Consider the following 17,657-nt stretch of genomic DNA (forward strand, 5'->3'; position numbering starts at 1 on the left):
TTTTAAAAAGGTAAATCAATTAATAAAAACAAATCATCTTTTAAAAATAATATTTTAAAGTTCAAAGCAATGGATATAGCATACAGGTGGATATATTGATAGGGTAAAATTTAGCTTTCTCATATTTTGGTCAGTTCATTCATCCAGTAGAAGAGGAGGGGATGGGATACAGTTATTTTGGCCAGCTTCGAATATTACTTTATCAGAGTACATAAAAATCTGATGCAACAAGTAATAATAAATCGATTGTTTAAGCGTTTTCTACTGCACATAAATGGTCATTTTAAAATGAAAGTATGTACGTACGAAATAATTATATACTATAGAGTAGCTAGCTACGCTTTATGAAAAATCTCAGTAGATGGAAATAAATTATTCAATTTAAAACGTGGATGACTTTCAAATCTTCATGTTGTAGATAGATAGATAGATAGATAGATATATAGATAGATAGATAGATAGATAGATAGATAGATAGATAGATAGATAGATAGATAGATAGATAGATAGATAGATAGATAGATAGATAGATAGATAGATAGATAGATAGATAGATAGATAGATAGATAGATAGATAGATAGATAGATAGATAGATAGATAGATAGATAGATAGATAGATAGATAGATATATAGATAGATAGATAGATAGATAGATAGATAGATAGATAGATAGATAGATAGATAGATAGATAGATAGATAGATAGATAGATAGATAGATAGATAGATAGATAGAAAGATAGATGGATAAATATAGATAGATAGATAGGAAGATATAGATAGATAGGTAGATATATATATAAATAGATAGATAGATAGGTAGATATATAGATAGATAGATAGATAGATAGATAGATAGATAGATATATAGATAGATAGATATATAGATAGATAGATAGATATAGATAGATAGATAGATAGATAGATAGATAGATAGATAGATAGATAGATAGATAGATAGATAGATAGATAGATAGATAGATAGATAGATAGATAGATATATAGATAGATAGATAGATAGATAGATAGATAGATAGATAGATAGATAGATAGATAGATAGATAGATAGATAGATAGATAGATAGATAGATAGATAGATAGATAGATAGATAGATAGATAAATAGATAGATAGATAGATAGATAGATAGATAGATAGATAGGTAGATATAGATAGATAGATATTATGAAACGTTGGGGACTAGTGTAATATACAGTTCAATGTCCTCTCCTTCCATGGCTACTAAATAAAAAAATGGCAAACGGGGGATAATTTTGTTTTTCATCACAAGGGATGTATTTTAATCTGTCGTCCATTGTCTTATCCCTTAAGATAATTTCTGTGACAACTAAAAGCAAAGCTGGCCGTAGAAAAGTATATTTTTCAAATATTTTCAAAAATGAGCTTGAAAGACTTTAACGAATGGTATGAGAGCATCGTATCGTATATACCTAAAAACTATAGTTAACAGATTGATATTACTAGAGGCGTACAGAAACTCCCTTAATTTGCCGCGGACACCCCCTTTTCAATCGGAGCTTGTTTGAATGTTGAATATGTTGATTATGTAGGTGGTTGGTCAAATAGGGGGGTGTATCAACCCTCCTCATAATGATATAACACTTGTTGTCTGTATTACGCTCCCCTAAACCTAACACCACTTTAAAACAGCTCAAACTTTGTCTTTATTTATATATTCTATGTAAAATCACTGGCGGTTGCTCCCCTAGCATCTAGAAGCTCTAAATTCGAAAGGATATGGAAGGGCAGAAAAATAGCTTAAAACCATACAAAGACTTAGTTATCAAAATAAAAAAAATATCCTAAAACCATCTCAGGACCTATACGAAACTTCCCTCTAAAGGAGAACCATATCGGTTCAGTGGTTAGCGAGATCCTTCGCTACAGACAAAAAAAGCTTTAAAAGTACTTTATATAATAGGATAAATAGAAAATTTCATCCAACTATCTATCTACTTTCAATCTATAAATCCTTTTTATCTCAATGTTTAATTGCCTGAGTAGTATTCTTATTGTTGGCTGTATTTTCTGCCGCTAGCTTTGGATTCTTTTCGTTCATGTTCTGTTTTCTTGTCATTGAACCTAAAAAAGATTTAGTATTAAATTGATACAAACATTAATACTCTGGGATCTTAAGGGATAAGTCAATGGATGATAAATTAAGTTATATCCCCAATTATGATAAATAAAATGACTCCTTTTGTAGATCAAAGATATTGGTGGAGACGTTTGGATACTGTATTATGCAGATAGCTAGATACAACTATTTGGAAATAACACTTTAATTTAAAATGTTGGAATCGTTCTATCGAATTGAAACCCTAAATAAAAATTCCTGTATTAACATTGTATAATTTATAAATAGATATACATTTGAATATATGTTTATTATAACACCTTACTTTCCATTTCATTAAATGTTTTGGATGTTATCTCTTAATCTTTATTTTGGCCTCAAGAAATGCATACATGCCAGTGACTTAAGGGATACGTTATGGTACATCTCCCAATTATGATAAACAAAATTACCCCTTTCTGTAGATTTGGGGCACTAATAGTTTGAGTAAACTAATCAAGAATTGGTAAAAGTCTCCAAAAAATCAGGCAATACAATAAGAAAACATGATTATAAAACTTTAGGGACTAGAATAATTTACAGTCCAATGTCCCCTACCTCCCTGACACAAACTGACATTGACTTAGAAATTCAGAAAGGAGGTTTTTATGCTACAAAAAACAAGGAAAAGAAAATCGACAACGTCCATAAGTATCATAGCAAAGAAAAAAGAGGAAAGAACAAACGGAAAAAAAGATATAATAATGATGGCAAATCAAAAAAAAAACTTTCATAGAATAAATATATATTTGTCTTTTATTATATGATCGATTGACCAATCACATTTTCTCCGCAAAGTGTTTTGGACTGACGGACGGACATACATAATAAATCATAGATTAGCTTCGCTAATAAAAATAGAGGCAACTTAGTTTTACTTTAGATAAATCAAGCAATTTTATTGTTAGTGTGTCTTCAAAAAGGGAGGGAGGGGACATTTGGCTGTTTATTACACTAGTCCCTAAATTTTTATAGTTTTGTTTTCTTATTCGTTGGCTTAACAACCTTGGGGACTTTTATTGAATTTTGATTGGTTGGTTCATTTAGTGTCCAAACGTTTCACTCACTAAATGTAATCTACAGAAGGGGTAATTTTGTGTTTTATCATTTGGGATGTACATCAATTTATCGCCTTTTGTCTTATCCCTTTGGATCCCTATGTATTGTCAAAATGTCTTCAAGCGTTTAAAGAATTTGGAAGCCCGGAAATAACAGTTACATATATATATGTTTTTATGTGGTCCTTTAAAAAGTTGGGCAAAAACAGGGAAGGAGGGAGAGGACATTGGACTGTAGATTACACTAGTACCCAAACTGTTATTGACAATTTTGAGTACTTCTATTGACTGGTTCCAAACCAGTTTTGTCCAAACTTTTCAACCAATAATATCTTGAAGGATAATTTTAAGAATCAAAATTGGGGATGTACATCAATTTATCGTCCATTGTCTTATCCCTTAGGATCCCTGTGCAAAACTGAATAGGTAGATACTTCTTATATATACATTGTTGATACGCAGAAAGGAGGGAGAGGTTAATGCCGCTAAAATTGATTTACATAACCCATTTTTATGTTGTTAAATGCTAACAAAGGCAGATTATTGTGTTTTTTTAATTAGGGGGAGTGGAAAATTAATTCTTCATTGTGCTATCCCTGTAACCCTGATAGGATGGAAGAAAAAAGAAAAGATGCCTGTTTTTGATAACAAGGAAGGTAGGGGACAATGGGCTGTTTATTACACTAGTCCCCAAAGTTTCATAATAAAGTTTTCTTATTCGTTGGCTTAAAAACATTTGGGACTTCTATTGAATTTTGATTGGTTGGTTAATTAAGTTAAGTCTCAAAACTTATCAGCAACTAATTGTAAGCTACAAACGGGGTAATTTTGTATAATATCAATGGGGATGTGCACAAATTTATCGGCCAATGTCTTATCCCGTGTAGAACCCTGGATGATAACAGTTTTGGGTTTGTGTCTCGGCGTTTTCACACAAATGCCTAAGTTTTAGACAGTCATTCTCTGTGATTTATTGGCAAGATCTATAATTTAGTATACAAATTATTAATTATTAGGGATTACACATTTGTACGGTCCTAGTTGACTTTGTGATTCCTTACTTTTGTGTTACAATTGATGGCTCAATACCAGCTGAGTATCCACGTGGATATTCAGCTATTATTGGGGTCATTTTTGGATACTCAGCTACTATTATTATTATTATATATTAAACATGTATCTGCTAAATGTTATGTTTACTTCTCTTACTTTACTGTTGTTTTTAATTTGGCACAGCCGTTTCTGATATCTTATTGGACAAGCATTCTATAGAAAATTGAAAATGGTAAAAATTAGCTAATAAATGTTGTAGAGTAAAAATAGAAACACCAAAACTTTGGGCTTTAAGAAGCTTTCACTTGAAATACAACAAAAGCTGGTTCTATAGTCTACTATATGCTGAGTAACAGCACTGTAGCTAGCTATTACAAGCCTAAACTCTACTGTGATTCTTTTATATTTAAAGGTAAAAGAAACAGCATATGACTCTGCTCTAACACAAAAATAGAAATAATAATAACCATCAAGGTTTGGGTAGTTATAGTATTACAGACAGCTTTCCGCGGATATCAAATAAAAATTATAAGATTTGAACCAGTTTTGGTAGCCCTGAGGGGCCTAAGCCAAGGTCTAATGAAACTGGTACAAATTTAAAGATTTTTATTCTAATATTTGTCAAATTGTCAACAGTACGATGCTATTCTTGATTTTCAGTTTGGCAGAGAACCGGTTCTTATCCACCGGATTATAGTCAGTTTCGAAGCCATACTGGAAAAAGTGTTATAGAGATCTCTAAAAGTCCCTTAATGAATTTTATCTGCGTTATATTTAAAGGGAGCAGGTTTCAGTCTACTTTCAGGGAAAGATATATATTTAAAAGAGGGATAGAAAAAGAGGCCTTAAACTATAACTTAAACATAATATAGCTTTAAACCATCACATGATCTTATTAAAGATTCCCTGAAATAGAAAAATAATACCATTATGTACATTTTGGACTAATACGAAAGAAAAAAATCCCTTTTTTCTCTCATCCCAATTTTAAAGACCCAAAACAGTAAAAAAAAAAAGTACCGTTTTCACTTTCATCTTAAATAGAACAATATTTTGGGTGGTCATACAAACTAGCTAAAACTTATATATTAATAAAAAGAAAGTTAATTCCCGTATGGCTGCAAAACCGATTAATATCCGCAGTGAAAAATCATGTATTGTATCGTATTGTTTCTAGTTTTCTACGAATATAAAAATTTACAATCATAGTATAAAAACCAGTTTTGTTAGCCCGGCATCTCGGGGGTGACATCCGCGGAAAGCTGTTTATAATACGATGAGATAAATAACTATTCCTGAATAAGTAAAGTTACATTTTTATGGGGCTGTTTGTTCCTCCTTTTTCTTTGGGAAGGGGATTGGGAGGAAAGAGGGGATTTTAACACTCCCTAAAAACCTCCACCTTCAACCTAATCTTTTACTATTTTGTAAACACACCGAATGCCCCCCTCAACAAAATACTGTAATTTCATTTCACTAGAAACTATTGTGTTCGGTACTTTTTTTACAGGGCTCGGCAGTCACAAGTAAATTAATGTAAACCTAAGGAAATCAAACTTTCTAATTTTTAAGTCTGAAAGTCTGAACCTGACCCAAAGATCGCAATCCCTGTTTTTAAAAAAATGCAAAGCATCCGAACAGGTTTAAATTTGAGACTTATTCGCTTTTGACGCGAAAATGCTGAGCCCTGCTTTTTTAGGTCTTTGTAAAGAGTTCTTCATATGGTTTCCTTTTTAGAAAGAATGTCATAGTCATCTTTTTATCATCATTTCCCTTTAAAACTGTAATAGAAATTCTATATTTTTCTACAAAACACATTTTTTACAGGTATAAGACAATAGCAGATAATTCCATGTACAATGTACATTCACAATGATGATATACATAATTACCCGTTATATAGATAACAATTTGAATACTCAACTAACTTTATTAAACAGCCCAATGTCCCCTCCCTCCCTGCATTTTTTGTTGTTTAGAAATATCATTTTGGTGTATAAATAACAAATTAAAAAAGTAAAATTAATTTAAGTTGTTTTTTAGTAAGATATTGAATTTGTACATAAGTAGATATTATTAAAACTGTAATCCTATCAAATAAAGTAGTAAGAGATTTTGTTTTTGACCGCTAAGACCATTAAACCGATTGACTTTCCAATTTAAGTTAAGCTTTACGATGGTTTAATGCTATTATTTGGAATTTTATTCTTTGGGTAGTTTTAGGCTATCTTACTCCCCTTCCTTCTCAAAATTGAAAATTCTAGATGAATCGCTGCTAGTATTTAAGATAGAATTCCTATAATTAAATCCTTTCTATAAAAACATAAAAAAATGTTTAACATTATATCTATGTCAGGTGCGCGTCATAAATAGTTAAATTAGGTGAAATGCCATGGTCAATAAACTGGCGAAACACATTACAATGCACAGATATGACTTCTCAGACAAAAGTCGTGCAATCAAAGGGTTGATTGTTTGTTGGATGTTACTCATATCCTTGGGTGTTAGAGTATCGCATCACATTGCATGCGAATGATGCTCTGGATTCTCTAGATGATCACTTGAAAATCGAAGGAGAATCCCCCCCACCCCCCAATTAGATAGTAGATAAAGTGCTCAATAAGAACTTTGAGTAATGGACAAACTAAATACCTACACTTTGCCTTAATTCCTGGATGAAAGAGAAATTTGAATGGAAAGTATATTGCAAATAAATAACCAGGGCTTTAGAGATATGTTAGGTGTTGATAACCTATAAATCAACAAATAACTTTGTAATAGATATTTTTTGGGCATGTTTAGATAAAAAATAAATCAACTTTTAGTTTGATTTTATTTTTTAATAATCCTTATATATAAATAAGAGGATGTCTCTTTGTCTTTCTGTGTGTACCAAAGGATCTCGCTAACTGGTTTTACTTTACAATGTAGCTTTTCATATGTTCTAAGAGTTCTTCTAAAAAGAAGTACGGTATTGATTGAGTTTTTATCATTTCAGGGAGGCTTCAATTATGTCCTAAAATGGTTTTAGGCTATTTTTATTTTAAAACTAAAGTCTTGGAAAAGTTTTAGGATATATTGTTGGAAATATGGAAGCATAATTAATCTCTCATTTACATGTCCCTATATCCCCTTCAAAGCTGATTGCAAATATATTGAAGATCTTGTCAGATAAGGGATACATTATTAGGTTACTCCAATTGGTTCCAAAGATATCTGTATTACAGGGATTGGAGGGTTAATCACCCCCTCCCCCAATCAATATTTTTTTCTTCTAAAATAACGAATTCAGTAGAAAGGATGAAAATCACTTATCCTTATTTAATTTAGTTACATGATGTCTATCTGTAACGAAAAATCTCCTTAACCGACGTGGTTCTCCTTTACGATAAAGCTACTTATTGGTCCTGAGAAGGTTTTTTAATATTTTGGGGGAGGGTACCACCACCCTACCTCCATAGAAAAAATAACTGTCCCAATTTTTTAATAAAGGCTTTTTAAAATGAATATTCTATAGTTTTTAAGCTAACAAATAAGTCAACGTAGTTATAAAACTTTAGGTACCAGTTTAATTTACAGTCCAATGGCCCTCCTTGAATTGATTGATACATTTTAGAGTAAGAATAATTTATCCCTTTTATCTTGGATAACTAATAAGATAGTGTAGTTAGATAAAAATACATTATTAGCTAACTTTATATATATTATCAAGGAGGGAGGGGACATTAGGCTGTTAATTTTACTGCTACCCGAAGTTTTATTAACATGCTCTCTCATTCGTTGGCCTTTACGTATTTTTAAAACTTTGATTGGTTGGTTCAAACTATCAAAGTCTAAACTTTTGATTTTATCACCATTGAAAATGTACATCAATTAATCGCCCATTGTCTTATCCCTTAGAAAGTAATAAAAATAGTAGCTCAAAAAAGACCACATATCATTTTTAATACCAATTTAGTCTGATTTTTCTAACCCCTTCTTTATATACGCAATTAACACTCTAACCCCTATTTACTTGGTTTGGTTGCGTAAGCAACCCCCCCCCCCCCCCAACGCCCCCAGGATTGGGAAAAAGATTCAGAAAAAATTTAATCAACCCTTCTTCTCCCCCCCCCCCAAAAAAAAAAAAGATAATTTTTTACCACATCGTATTATAGACAGCTTTTCGATAATAAAAAAAATTAAGAATTAAACCAGTTTTGTTAGCCTGGATTGACTGTAATACATGCTATACATGAAATTTCAGTATGGCTTAGAACCGGTTCTTATCCAATCTAATTAATAAATCTTTTAATTTCAGTATGTTTGTCCCCTTGTTCTTATTTCTAACCAAACCCCAGGGAGAAAGGAGACACTGGACTGTAAAATATTTTGGTACCCAAAGTTTTATAAACCTATATCTTTGGCTCAAAAACTTTGGGTACTTATATTTTATTTTGATTTTTGGTTCAAATTACCAGTAACCAAACTTTCGACAAATGATTTCAATCTACAGAAGGAAAATTTTGTATATCATCAATGAGGATGTACATAAAATAATCACCCATTGTCTTATCCCTTGCTATCCCTGACAAAGCCGCACCGAATTCTTGATGAACTGAAATTAGTTTCCGAATGTGAACACATTTTCCTAGGTGTTTCCCAATCCTAGCTCAATATTTGCTACTAGCTAAAAAACCTTCAAACTTCAAAAAAAAATCAAAATTTGAATGTATTAACGATTTATATATTATACATTCAAAGTTTTAATTTTTCAAATTTTGATTTTTTTTTGGAAGTTTGAAGGTTTTTTAGCTAGTAGCAAATATTGAGATAGGATTGGGAAACACCTAGGAAAATGTGTTCACATTCGGAAACTAATTTCAGTTCACCGAATTCTTATATCACTTCAATTTCTTTCCTGTCTTATTTAAAGTGTTTTTACTTTTTGGTAAAAAAAAGTCTTAAATCCGAATAAATTAGAAAAAAAAATATTTTATCAATTAGAAGAGCAGCAATAATAAGCTATAACCATAGTTTAATTGATAAAAAAAGCAAAGAATTATACTACTAGTGGCTTCTCCCATAAAGGCCTCTAGGGACACTTGAAATGTGGGTCATGGTGTTTGTTTTATCCCCCTTAAATTCTAAATTTTAGTTTTAACAGAAAAAGTTTATTTTCTAGAGACTATTTCTCTTAGAAGGGTGGTGGTACCCTTTCCCAAAATCAGACAATAAGACGAAAGGGCGGACGTATAGACATACCTAAATATAGAGTAGCTTCGCTACTGAAACTATAAACATTTGCTTAATCGTAGGAAATCTTCTAAATTTCTTTTCCTTTCCTTTTCACCACTTCATTTTATTGTTATATACTTTTTTACGATTCTATAATTATAAAATATGATAGTATAACAATAGGATTGAGGATTCATTTGCATTGTTATTTTAGTGTCAAAGTACTACTTGGTTGTCTTTGAAACGCGACAAGTTTTTTTGTGTCTTTTAGTGGTGTGTGGTATTGTCAGTGCCGCATTATATATATTTTCTTTTATTCTTTATATCTATCTATAGAAGCTAGGCATCTAGAAGCTACACAGGAATTTATTTTTTTTGAGGGGGGGGGAGGTTTTTTTTCTAGGTTAAGTTTCTTTTGTGTTGGTTGAGGTACTTTATCTAAAAATAGTTATAAACCTTCCCTGTTAAGGGAATAGTTATAGTTTCTCTACAGACAAAGATATTTGGTTCTTTGTTTCAGGGAATCTTAACATAGGTCTTCAATTGGTATTTAAGTTTAAGAATGGTTTTAGGCCATTTAATGCTCCATACTCCTTCTTCAAATGCAGAGCCCCTAGATGCTAGACGCGCATACTAATATAAAGTAACAAACTTGGATAATCCCCACTAAAAACATTTGAAACACCTTATTTTACCCAACTCAAAATAAAAAAAAAGATTGGATGTCCCAGGATTTATTGTTAATACCACTCTGAAAGACCCCGATTTATCATCTTAGTTTTGCAATACTAACCCCCTATGATCAGAGATATAGAGTTAGGACAATGGACAATAAATTATTTTCAATCCCAAAGCTGGTATATACAAACCGGGGAGGCTGTTTATAACACAAGTCCCCAAAGTTTTATAATGACTTTTTCTTATTTGTTGGCTTAACAACTGTGGAGACTGTAAAATAAAGCTAGATAAAAACTATTTGATAGCTTCCCTTATAAATAAAATAACTCATAACAGTTCTTTACCTGAAAGGGCCTATTGAGCACTAAAACCCTCCATATTTTATCTAATCTAACCCCTACTGGATCTATATCTGTGGTGCCTCAACCCTGTGGGGCTACAAAGTACCAAATATAACCTAACCTATCCTGAACTAAAATAGTAAACAAGTAAACGAAAAATTACCATCTCCCCCCATTATCTAAAATTTATTTCAGATTATAGAGGGGTTTTCTATGCTCAACTAGGTACTTTTAGGTGAACCTCCAACAAAACACACAAACATACATTTTATATGAGAATTGGAATCAAAAGGAAAAAAGGGTTTGAGCTTTTTCTAGAGTGAATCTTACAATTTTAATGGATGAATTTTCATTCTTGAAAATCATTCCTAAAATCTATCTATTTATCTATCTATCTATCTATCCAACTATCTATCTATCTGTCTATAATTCCAGAAAACGAATATTAACAAAATGCATAAATTTTTGAAATAATAAAATGATTTTATTGGAATTGTTACTTTCTTTTATGATTCTTTGATTTTAAACTTCATTTTTCCCAGGGAGGGAGCGGACATTGGGCTGTTTATTCCACTGGTCACAAAAGTTTTATAATGACATTTTCTTATTTGCTGGCTAAACAACTTTTGGGACTTTAGTTTTTATTAACTAGTTCCAAACGTTTCAACCACTGATTTAATACACATACAATTTTTGTAATTTTGTGTATCATCATTGGGGATGTACATCAATTAATCAGTGTCATTGTTTTATCCCTTTAGATGCCTGCATTATTACCCAGTTAAACTATTGTGTTGACAATGATATTCCATTTAAATTGTTTATGTCGACTACATGACATTGATAGAAGTGGCTATGACTGACAAATTATCGAATGTTGTTACACCTTCAACTACCGACCAAATTATGCATTTTGGGTAAGCTTCACATATGCTCCTGTCTGTTTGTCTATATGTTTGTCTGTATATTTATCTGTCTGTTTGTCTGTCTCTGTGTTTCTATGTGTGTCTATCTGTCTGTTCGTCTGTAAGTTTGTCTGTGTGAGAAATTGTAAGGTTCATTAAATTTTTAAATTTTCTAACGGGCCAGTGGTTTCTTAACATTTTTACTAGGGTGTCCATACCATGAAGTAAGGAGATAATTATTGCCATAAATTGGTGTAAAATGTACATCCCACATGATATTATACAAAATTACCCCTTCTGTAGATTATAATGAGTGGTTGAAATGTTTGCACACTGAACTAAATGAACCAACCAATTTAAATTCAGTAAAAATCCCCAAGGTTGTTAAGTCAACGAATAAGAAAACGTTATTATAAGACTTGGGAGACTAGTGTAATAAACAGCCCAATGTCCACTCCCTCCCTGAATAACATACATATGTTCTGTGTAATGGAAATTTTAAAAAGCAGTTAATAAAAAATAACAAAATAGTCGATTTGCTCAATGTACGGACAGACTTATAAACCATATATTAAGAAGCTACGCTACTAAAATGATAGTTACTTTGCAAAGACACTATTTACTAAATTTTTGTATGAAATAAAAATGCTTTTCATTAATTTGGCTGTCATTTTTTTATTGTATTATTTTACAACTTTTTATTTGGTCAAAAAAGTAAAGGTTTTGGTAATAAAAAAAGCAAAGTTATTACGTCGCATAGCTGTTGTGTTAGGTGCATGATGGGATAACGAACGAGTCATTGCATTGGTTGAAAAGTCTGAAGATTCCCCAATGTTTTTAAGCCAACAAATGAGAGAATTACAAAACTTGAGAATGAGAAATTATGGTCCAATGTCCCCCCCCCTTCCTGATTTGTTATTTTCAAAAATAGTTAAATAACTGTATGACAGCTTTCAATTGGGTCATTGAATATTAGCCAATAGCGTCAGAAATACAAAACAGCCAAGTCGCTATAAAAGAGCAAAAAACAATTTGCTAGCAGACGAAAAGGTCCCAAACACAGAAACTAAGTAGATGTCTGGGTTATACATCTATACTTTATATATTTATTGGTTTGTTTATGATTATAAAAGTCCCAATCCCATAAAAAAAGACCTTATGTCGTAATAAAATATAAAATCTTCTGGTTTTAGTATAAATATTTGTGCTTGACTAATGAATATATTATTACTTGGATGTTACACCAGATTTTCAATATAGTGAAACTCGCAGTGGGGTATCCCAAATCGAACCCATTTAATCCATCCCCTTTCCTACTACTATTTAGATGTACAAACTGACCAATAAATGAAATCCAAGTATGCAACCTAAATTGACGATAATTTTCCCCCTGTCATAATATCCACGTATATTCTATATCCATTGCATGGTTATTTTTCAAGCAACTGTGCCAGCTAGTTTGCCAGTTGAATTTAATAGTTTTAACTTTGTACAATATATACTTTACTATATATTGACGTCGTCCCTATCCTCTAGGGGCTTTACCCAAAGAGGTAATTTAAAAAAAATATGTAACTCTGGAGCTGCCACCACTAAAATTAAAGGGGGGATTTTTTGTTTTTTAAGGGGGGTTAGGGGTGTCCCATCCCTCAAGAAAATGGCTTAAAACCACGATAGGACTTTGTATTATAGATAATAATCATATCTGTTTATCTATCTGTCTATCTATGTATCTATCCGTCTATCTATCTATGTATCTATCCGTCTATCTATCAATGTATGATTAATATTGTATATTTATCTGTTTTGATATATATCAATCTATCTATCTATCCATCCATCTATCCATCTATCTATCAATCTATCTATCAATCTATCTATCAATCTATCTATCAATCTATCTATCAATCTATCTATCAATCTATCTATCAATCTATCTATCAATCTATCTATCAATCTATCTATCAATCTATCTATCAATCTATCTATCAATCTATCTATCAATCTATCTATCAATCTATCTATCAATCTATCTATCAATCTATCTATCAATCTATCTATCAATCTATCTATCAATCTATCTATCAATCTATCTATCAATCTATCTATCAATCTATCTATCAATCTATCTATCAATCTATCTATCAATCTATCTATCAATCTATCTATCAATCTATCTATCAATCTATCTATCAATCTATCTATCAATCTATCTATCAATCTATCTATCAATCTATCTATCAATCTATCTATCAATCTATCTATCAATCTATCTATCAATCTATCTATCAATCTATCTATCAATCTATCTATCAATCTATCTATCCATCTATCAATCCTTCTATCTATATATCTATCCATCTATCTATGCACTGACATTTTACTTTATTAGTTTCTTTTTCTGAAAAAAAATGTTTAGTGTATCTATCTATCTATCTCTCTATCCATCTATGAATCAATATTTCTATTTATCAATATATCTATCTATCTATCACACATAAAATATTTCTAAATATTAGGTAAAGTGAAACTTAATAAAAACACAATATTTGTGTCTGCAGTTATGCATATTCGTCTTGCATACCATAGAAAAAATATTTAAGAGGTTTACAACATTGATTTTTTTTAATAAAGCTTAGACATAATATCTTTCTTTTAAAGGGAAAAGCAATGGCTGATAATTGTGAACATCCCAAATGATGATACACAAAATTACCCCTTCTTTAGATTACAATTAGTGGTTGAAACGTTTGGACACCCAATGAACCAACCAATCAAAATTCCCAAAGTGGAAATGCCAACAAATAAGAAAACGTCACTATAAAACTTTGGGGACAAGTGCAATAAATAATGTCCCCTCCCTTCCTGTAAATCTGCACTACTAAAGAATATAATTCAAAGTCTCAATTTTAAAAAACATGGTTCTCCCTCTTTCGATATTCTCTCCATGTAAAGGCCACTGAAGCTTAGCAAATAAAAAATTTGCAATTTGAAATTTGGTTTCCTTAATGAAGTACTAGGCTTTCTAATTTTTTTTACATCAGATCTTAATAGGAAGGAGTTAAATTTACCTTTTTAAGAGAGAATCTTTTCTATAATTAATGTTGGTCCGTCCGTACGTCCGTTAGAGATAGCTTTTACCGTTAATTTAGGCGTGTTAGATTTGTCCTATCAATTTTAAACTTGTCATGGTGATTCCTATATTCGTTAGGTACGATTAAGAAAGCGTAACTACTCTAAAACCACCCATTTTAAACATGTTATTTTATTTTTTGTTAAAAAAAAATATTATGTGATATAATTATCCTATCTATCTGATTTTTGAAATACTGATTCCTAGGACAACAAAGTACAATGTTAAAAGCTAAAATTCTCTAAAATTAAGTCCTAAAATTCGTCCAGAAGTCTAAATAAATATACTTACTTTTTTGTTGAGACTTTTTGTTTATACAGTTTTGGCACTATACAAGTTTAATGTTGGTTTGTCTTACCATTTTGGAACTTGGCTTTTTAGATGCTTTCGTCCTTGTTTTCCTATGCCCTTCTTATGATATATGAAAAAAAATATTTTTTATATTTCATCAAAATTATATTATTTTATTAAAAAGATTAATCATGTCTTAAGAAATTTAAATTGTGTTATAAGAGTTAAAAAATATGAAAGGAATATTTTGACTTTTAATTATAAACATCAATAAAAACCTTTTTGATTTTAATAGCTAAGCAATTGATTAAAATCTTTAGAAAATTTCTATAGATTTTTTTTGAATTGCGCTTAAAATTTTTGTTCAATTGATTTTCTTTTTAATATTTTAAGCCTTTAATAATTAAAAAATATTATTTTTTTTTCATGAAAAAATGATTATATTATATTATGGTTTATAAATCGATTAAAATCTGGAATATGAACCGGTTAAAAGCCCTACTTAAAAATCTTGTATAGCATCGAATTACAGACAATTTTTCATTTCAATATCCACGGAAAGCTGTCTATAATACGATGCGATAAATAACTAGAAAGAAATCATAATGTAGAGATATCTCCTTTAAAAGAAGGTCTTACGTGGTTTTAAGAAAAAAACACATATTTACTGAAGAATAGTTATTTATCGCATCGTATTATAGACAGCTTTCCGCGGATATTAAATGAAGGCCCGGGCTAACAAAACTATTTTTATTATTTGTGTAAAAGTGATATGATGCTATTCCTGACTTTTCATTATGATTGAGAAAAGGTTCTAATCCAGCGGATATTAATCGGTTTCGAAGCCATACTGGAAAAGAATTTAAGTTCTAACCTCAAATATGTAAAGTAAAAATACCATATTGCACTTTTATGTGTTTTGCTATATGCATTTTTATTAGTTATTAGCAGCAAAGCTACTCTTTAATTCAAAATGTCTGTCTGTATTTCTGTCTGAAACATTCTGGGGGGAACGGTATATAATTAATTTGTTATTATTGATATTAGAAAGGCAGTTTAGTTAGACGGCTGATTTTTTTGATAGGATTTATGAGCATCTACTTTTTAAATCACTTCAAAACAAGGATGATAACATCCATAAGTAGCGAAGCAAAAAATTGAAAATCATGCAACCTTTAAAATCACGAAAACTTAAAAATCTTGGAATCGATCTAGCACCGCAATTAATAGACAAATCTTAATGAAACATAGTAGAAATATGTAGAATGTAAAATTGATTTATCCCTGAAAATTTCAGCCCTCAATCTTGAAAAGGAGTTGAAAAAATCAAGAAAACTTCAAAATCTAGGAAAAGTTGTAGCACCCAAAATAACAGACAGATGGAAAAAACAATGTATAGATTAGATGAGCATATTTAATAGGAATCTTCACTAAAAATTTCAGCTATCTATCTTGAATAGGAGCCGAGAAAATTACGTTTCCCCCAAAACGTTTCTTACGGACAGACGGACATTTCAAATTATAGAGTAGCTTCGCTGCTAAAAAACGGATAGATAAATAGATTGATAAATGAATAGATATATAAAAACTTAAAATCATAACAATTGTTTAAACTAATATTACCAAGTAATAATAGATGTAATAAAAGACAAATAGATAGATAGATAACAGAAATAAATCTGCAGAAACTTAGCATCATTAGAATTGTTTAAACTACCGCTGATTTATGAAATCAATAGATATATAGATAGAAATAAAGATAGATGGATAGATAAATAAATAAATAGATAGATAGATAAAAGAAATAAATCTGCAGAAAGTTAGCATCATTAGAATTGTTTGAACTACCGCCATGATTTATGAAATCTTCCTATTGCAAAAAGATTTCGCATAAAACAGCAAAAGTTTGATTTTAAGTTTGAATTAATTTTAACACACTACATCACACTAAAGATGTTAAAAGATATCTTATGCATTTTATTGAAGAAAAAATGTAAGGATATTAGTATTAGATTAAAACCTTCTCACGAGGTCAACAAAACTGGTATTAACCTTTAAATTTTTATTTTAAAATTCGTGGAAAATTATTTGTAGTACAATGCTAAACATGATTTTTCATATTGGCTAATAACCGGTTCTAATACAGCGGATATTAATCGGTTTCGAAGCCATACTGAAAAATATTTTTTGTCTGTTGCATAAGATGCATAAAACTACTAATATCAATCAGTATTTCATATTTGTGAGGTTCTCATAGGATACTTAGTTTTTAAGATTTGGGTCTTTGGTTGGTTTTAGGCTATTTTTCGCAGCTCTACGTGGACACCCCTGGTAGCCAAAGTAAAAGTTCCGGCTGGTAGGAAGTTGTGGGAATATAACGGATTTCAAAAACGTTTATGCAATCCCACCAGATAGTTCAGGGATCTAAAGGGATAAGACAATCGTCGACAAATTAATGTACATCCCCAATTATAATACACAAAATTTCATGTTTGGTTGATTACAATTAGTTGTTGAAACGTTTAGACAAAAATTTCAATAAAGTCCCAAAAGTTGATAAGCCAAATAATAAGAAAACGGTTATTTTTAACTTTGGGGACTAGTGTATTAAACAGTCCAATGTCTCCTCCCTCCTTGCATCAAGTTGTTGCCTTGCAGGGATAGAGCCCTGTGGGGTTAGTAATGTATTAGGATACCAGAATAGATAAAAGAAACATCAAGTTAGAACCCGCAGGGGTAATACCCCATAGGGTTAGAAATTTAGAGAATAATTGAAGATAAATATTATAATATTTATAAAATATATGATTCTTTTTGGTTAATAGTTGATTTCGGTATTTAAACTA

At 30.7% G+C, this 17,657-nt stretch overlaps 1 protein-coding gene across 1 annotated transcript in view; it reads right to left on the reverse strand.

Moving 5' to 3' along the window:
- Positions 1-2,000: 2,000 nt before the first annotated feature.
- The window catches only part of LOC145334465 (uncharacterized), a 144,524-nt gene continuing 128,867 nt past the window's right edge, over positions 2,001-17,657 (reverse strand). The window contains exon 23 of the mRNA XM_080179929.1: positions 2,001-2,101. Within this exon, the coding sequence (XP_080036055.1) occupies positions 2,001-2,101 (101 nt within the window). The remainder of the gene's footprint in view (positions 2,102-17,657) is intronic.

Source organism: Acartia tonsa, chromosome 12, assembly GCF_053477335.1.
Source record: "Acartia tonsa isolate MP-2025a chromosome 12, ASM5347733v1, whole genome shotgun sequence".
In the NCBI taxonomy this organism is placed as follows: domain Eukaryota; kingdom Metazoa; phylum Arthropoda; class Copepoda; order Calanoida; family Acartiidae; genus Acartia; species Acartia tonsa.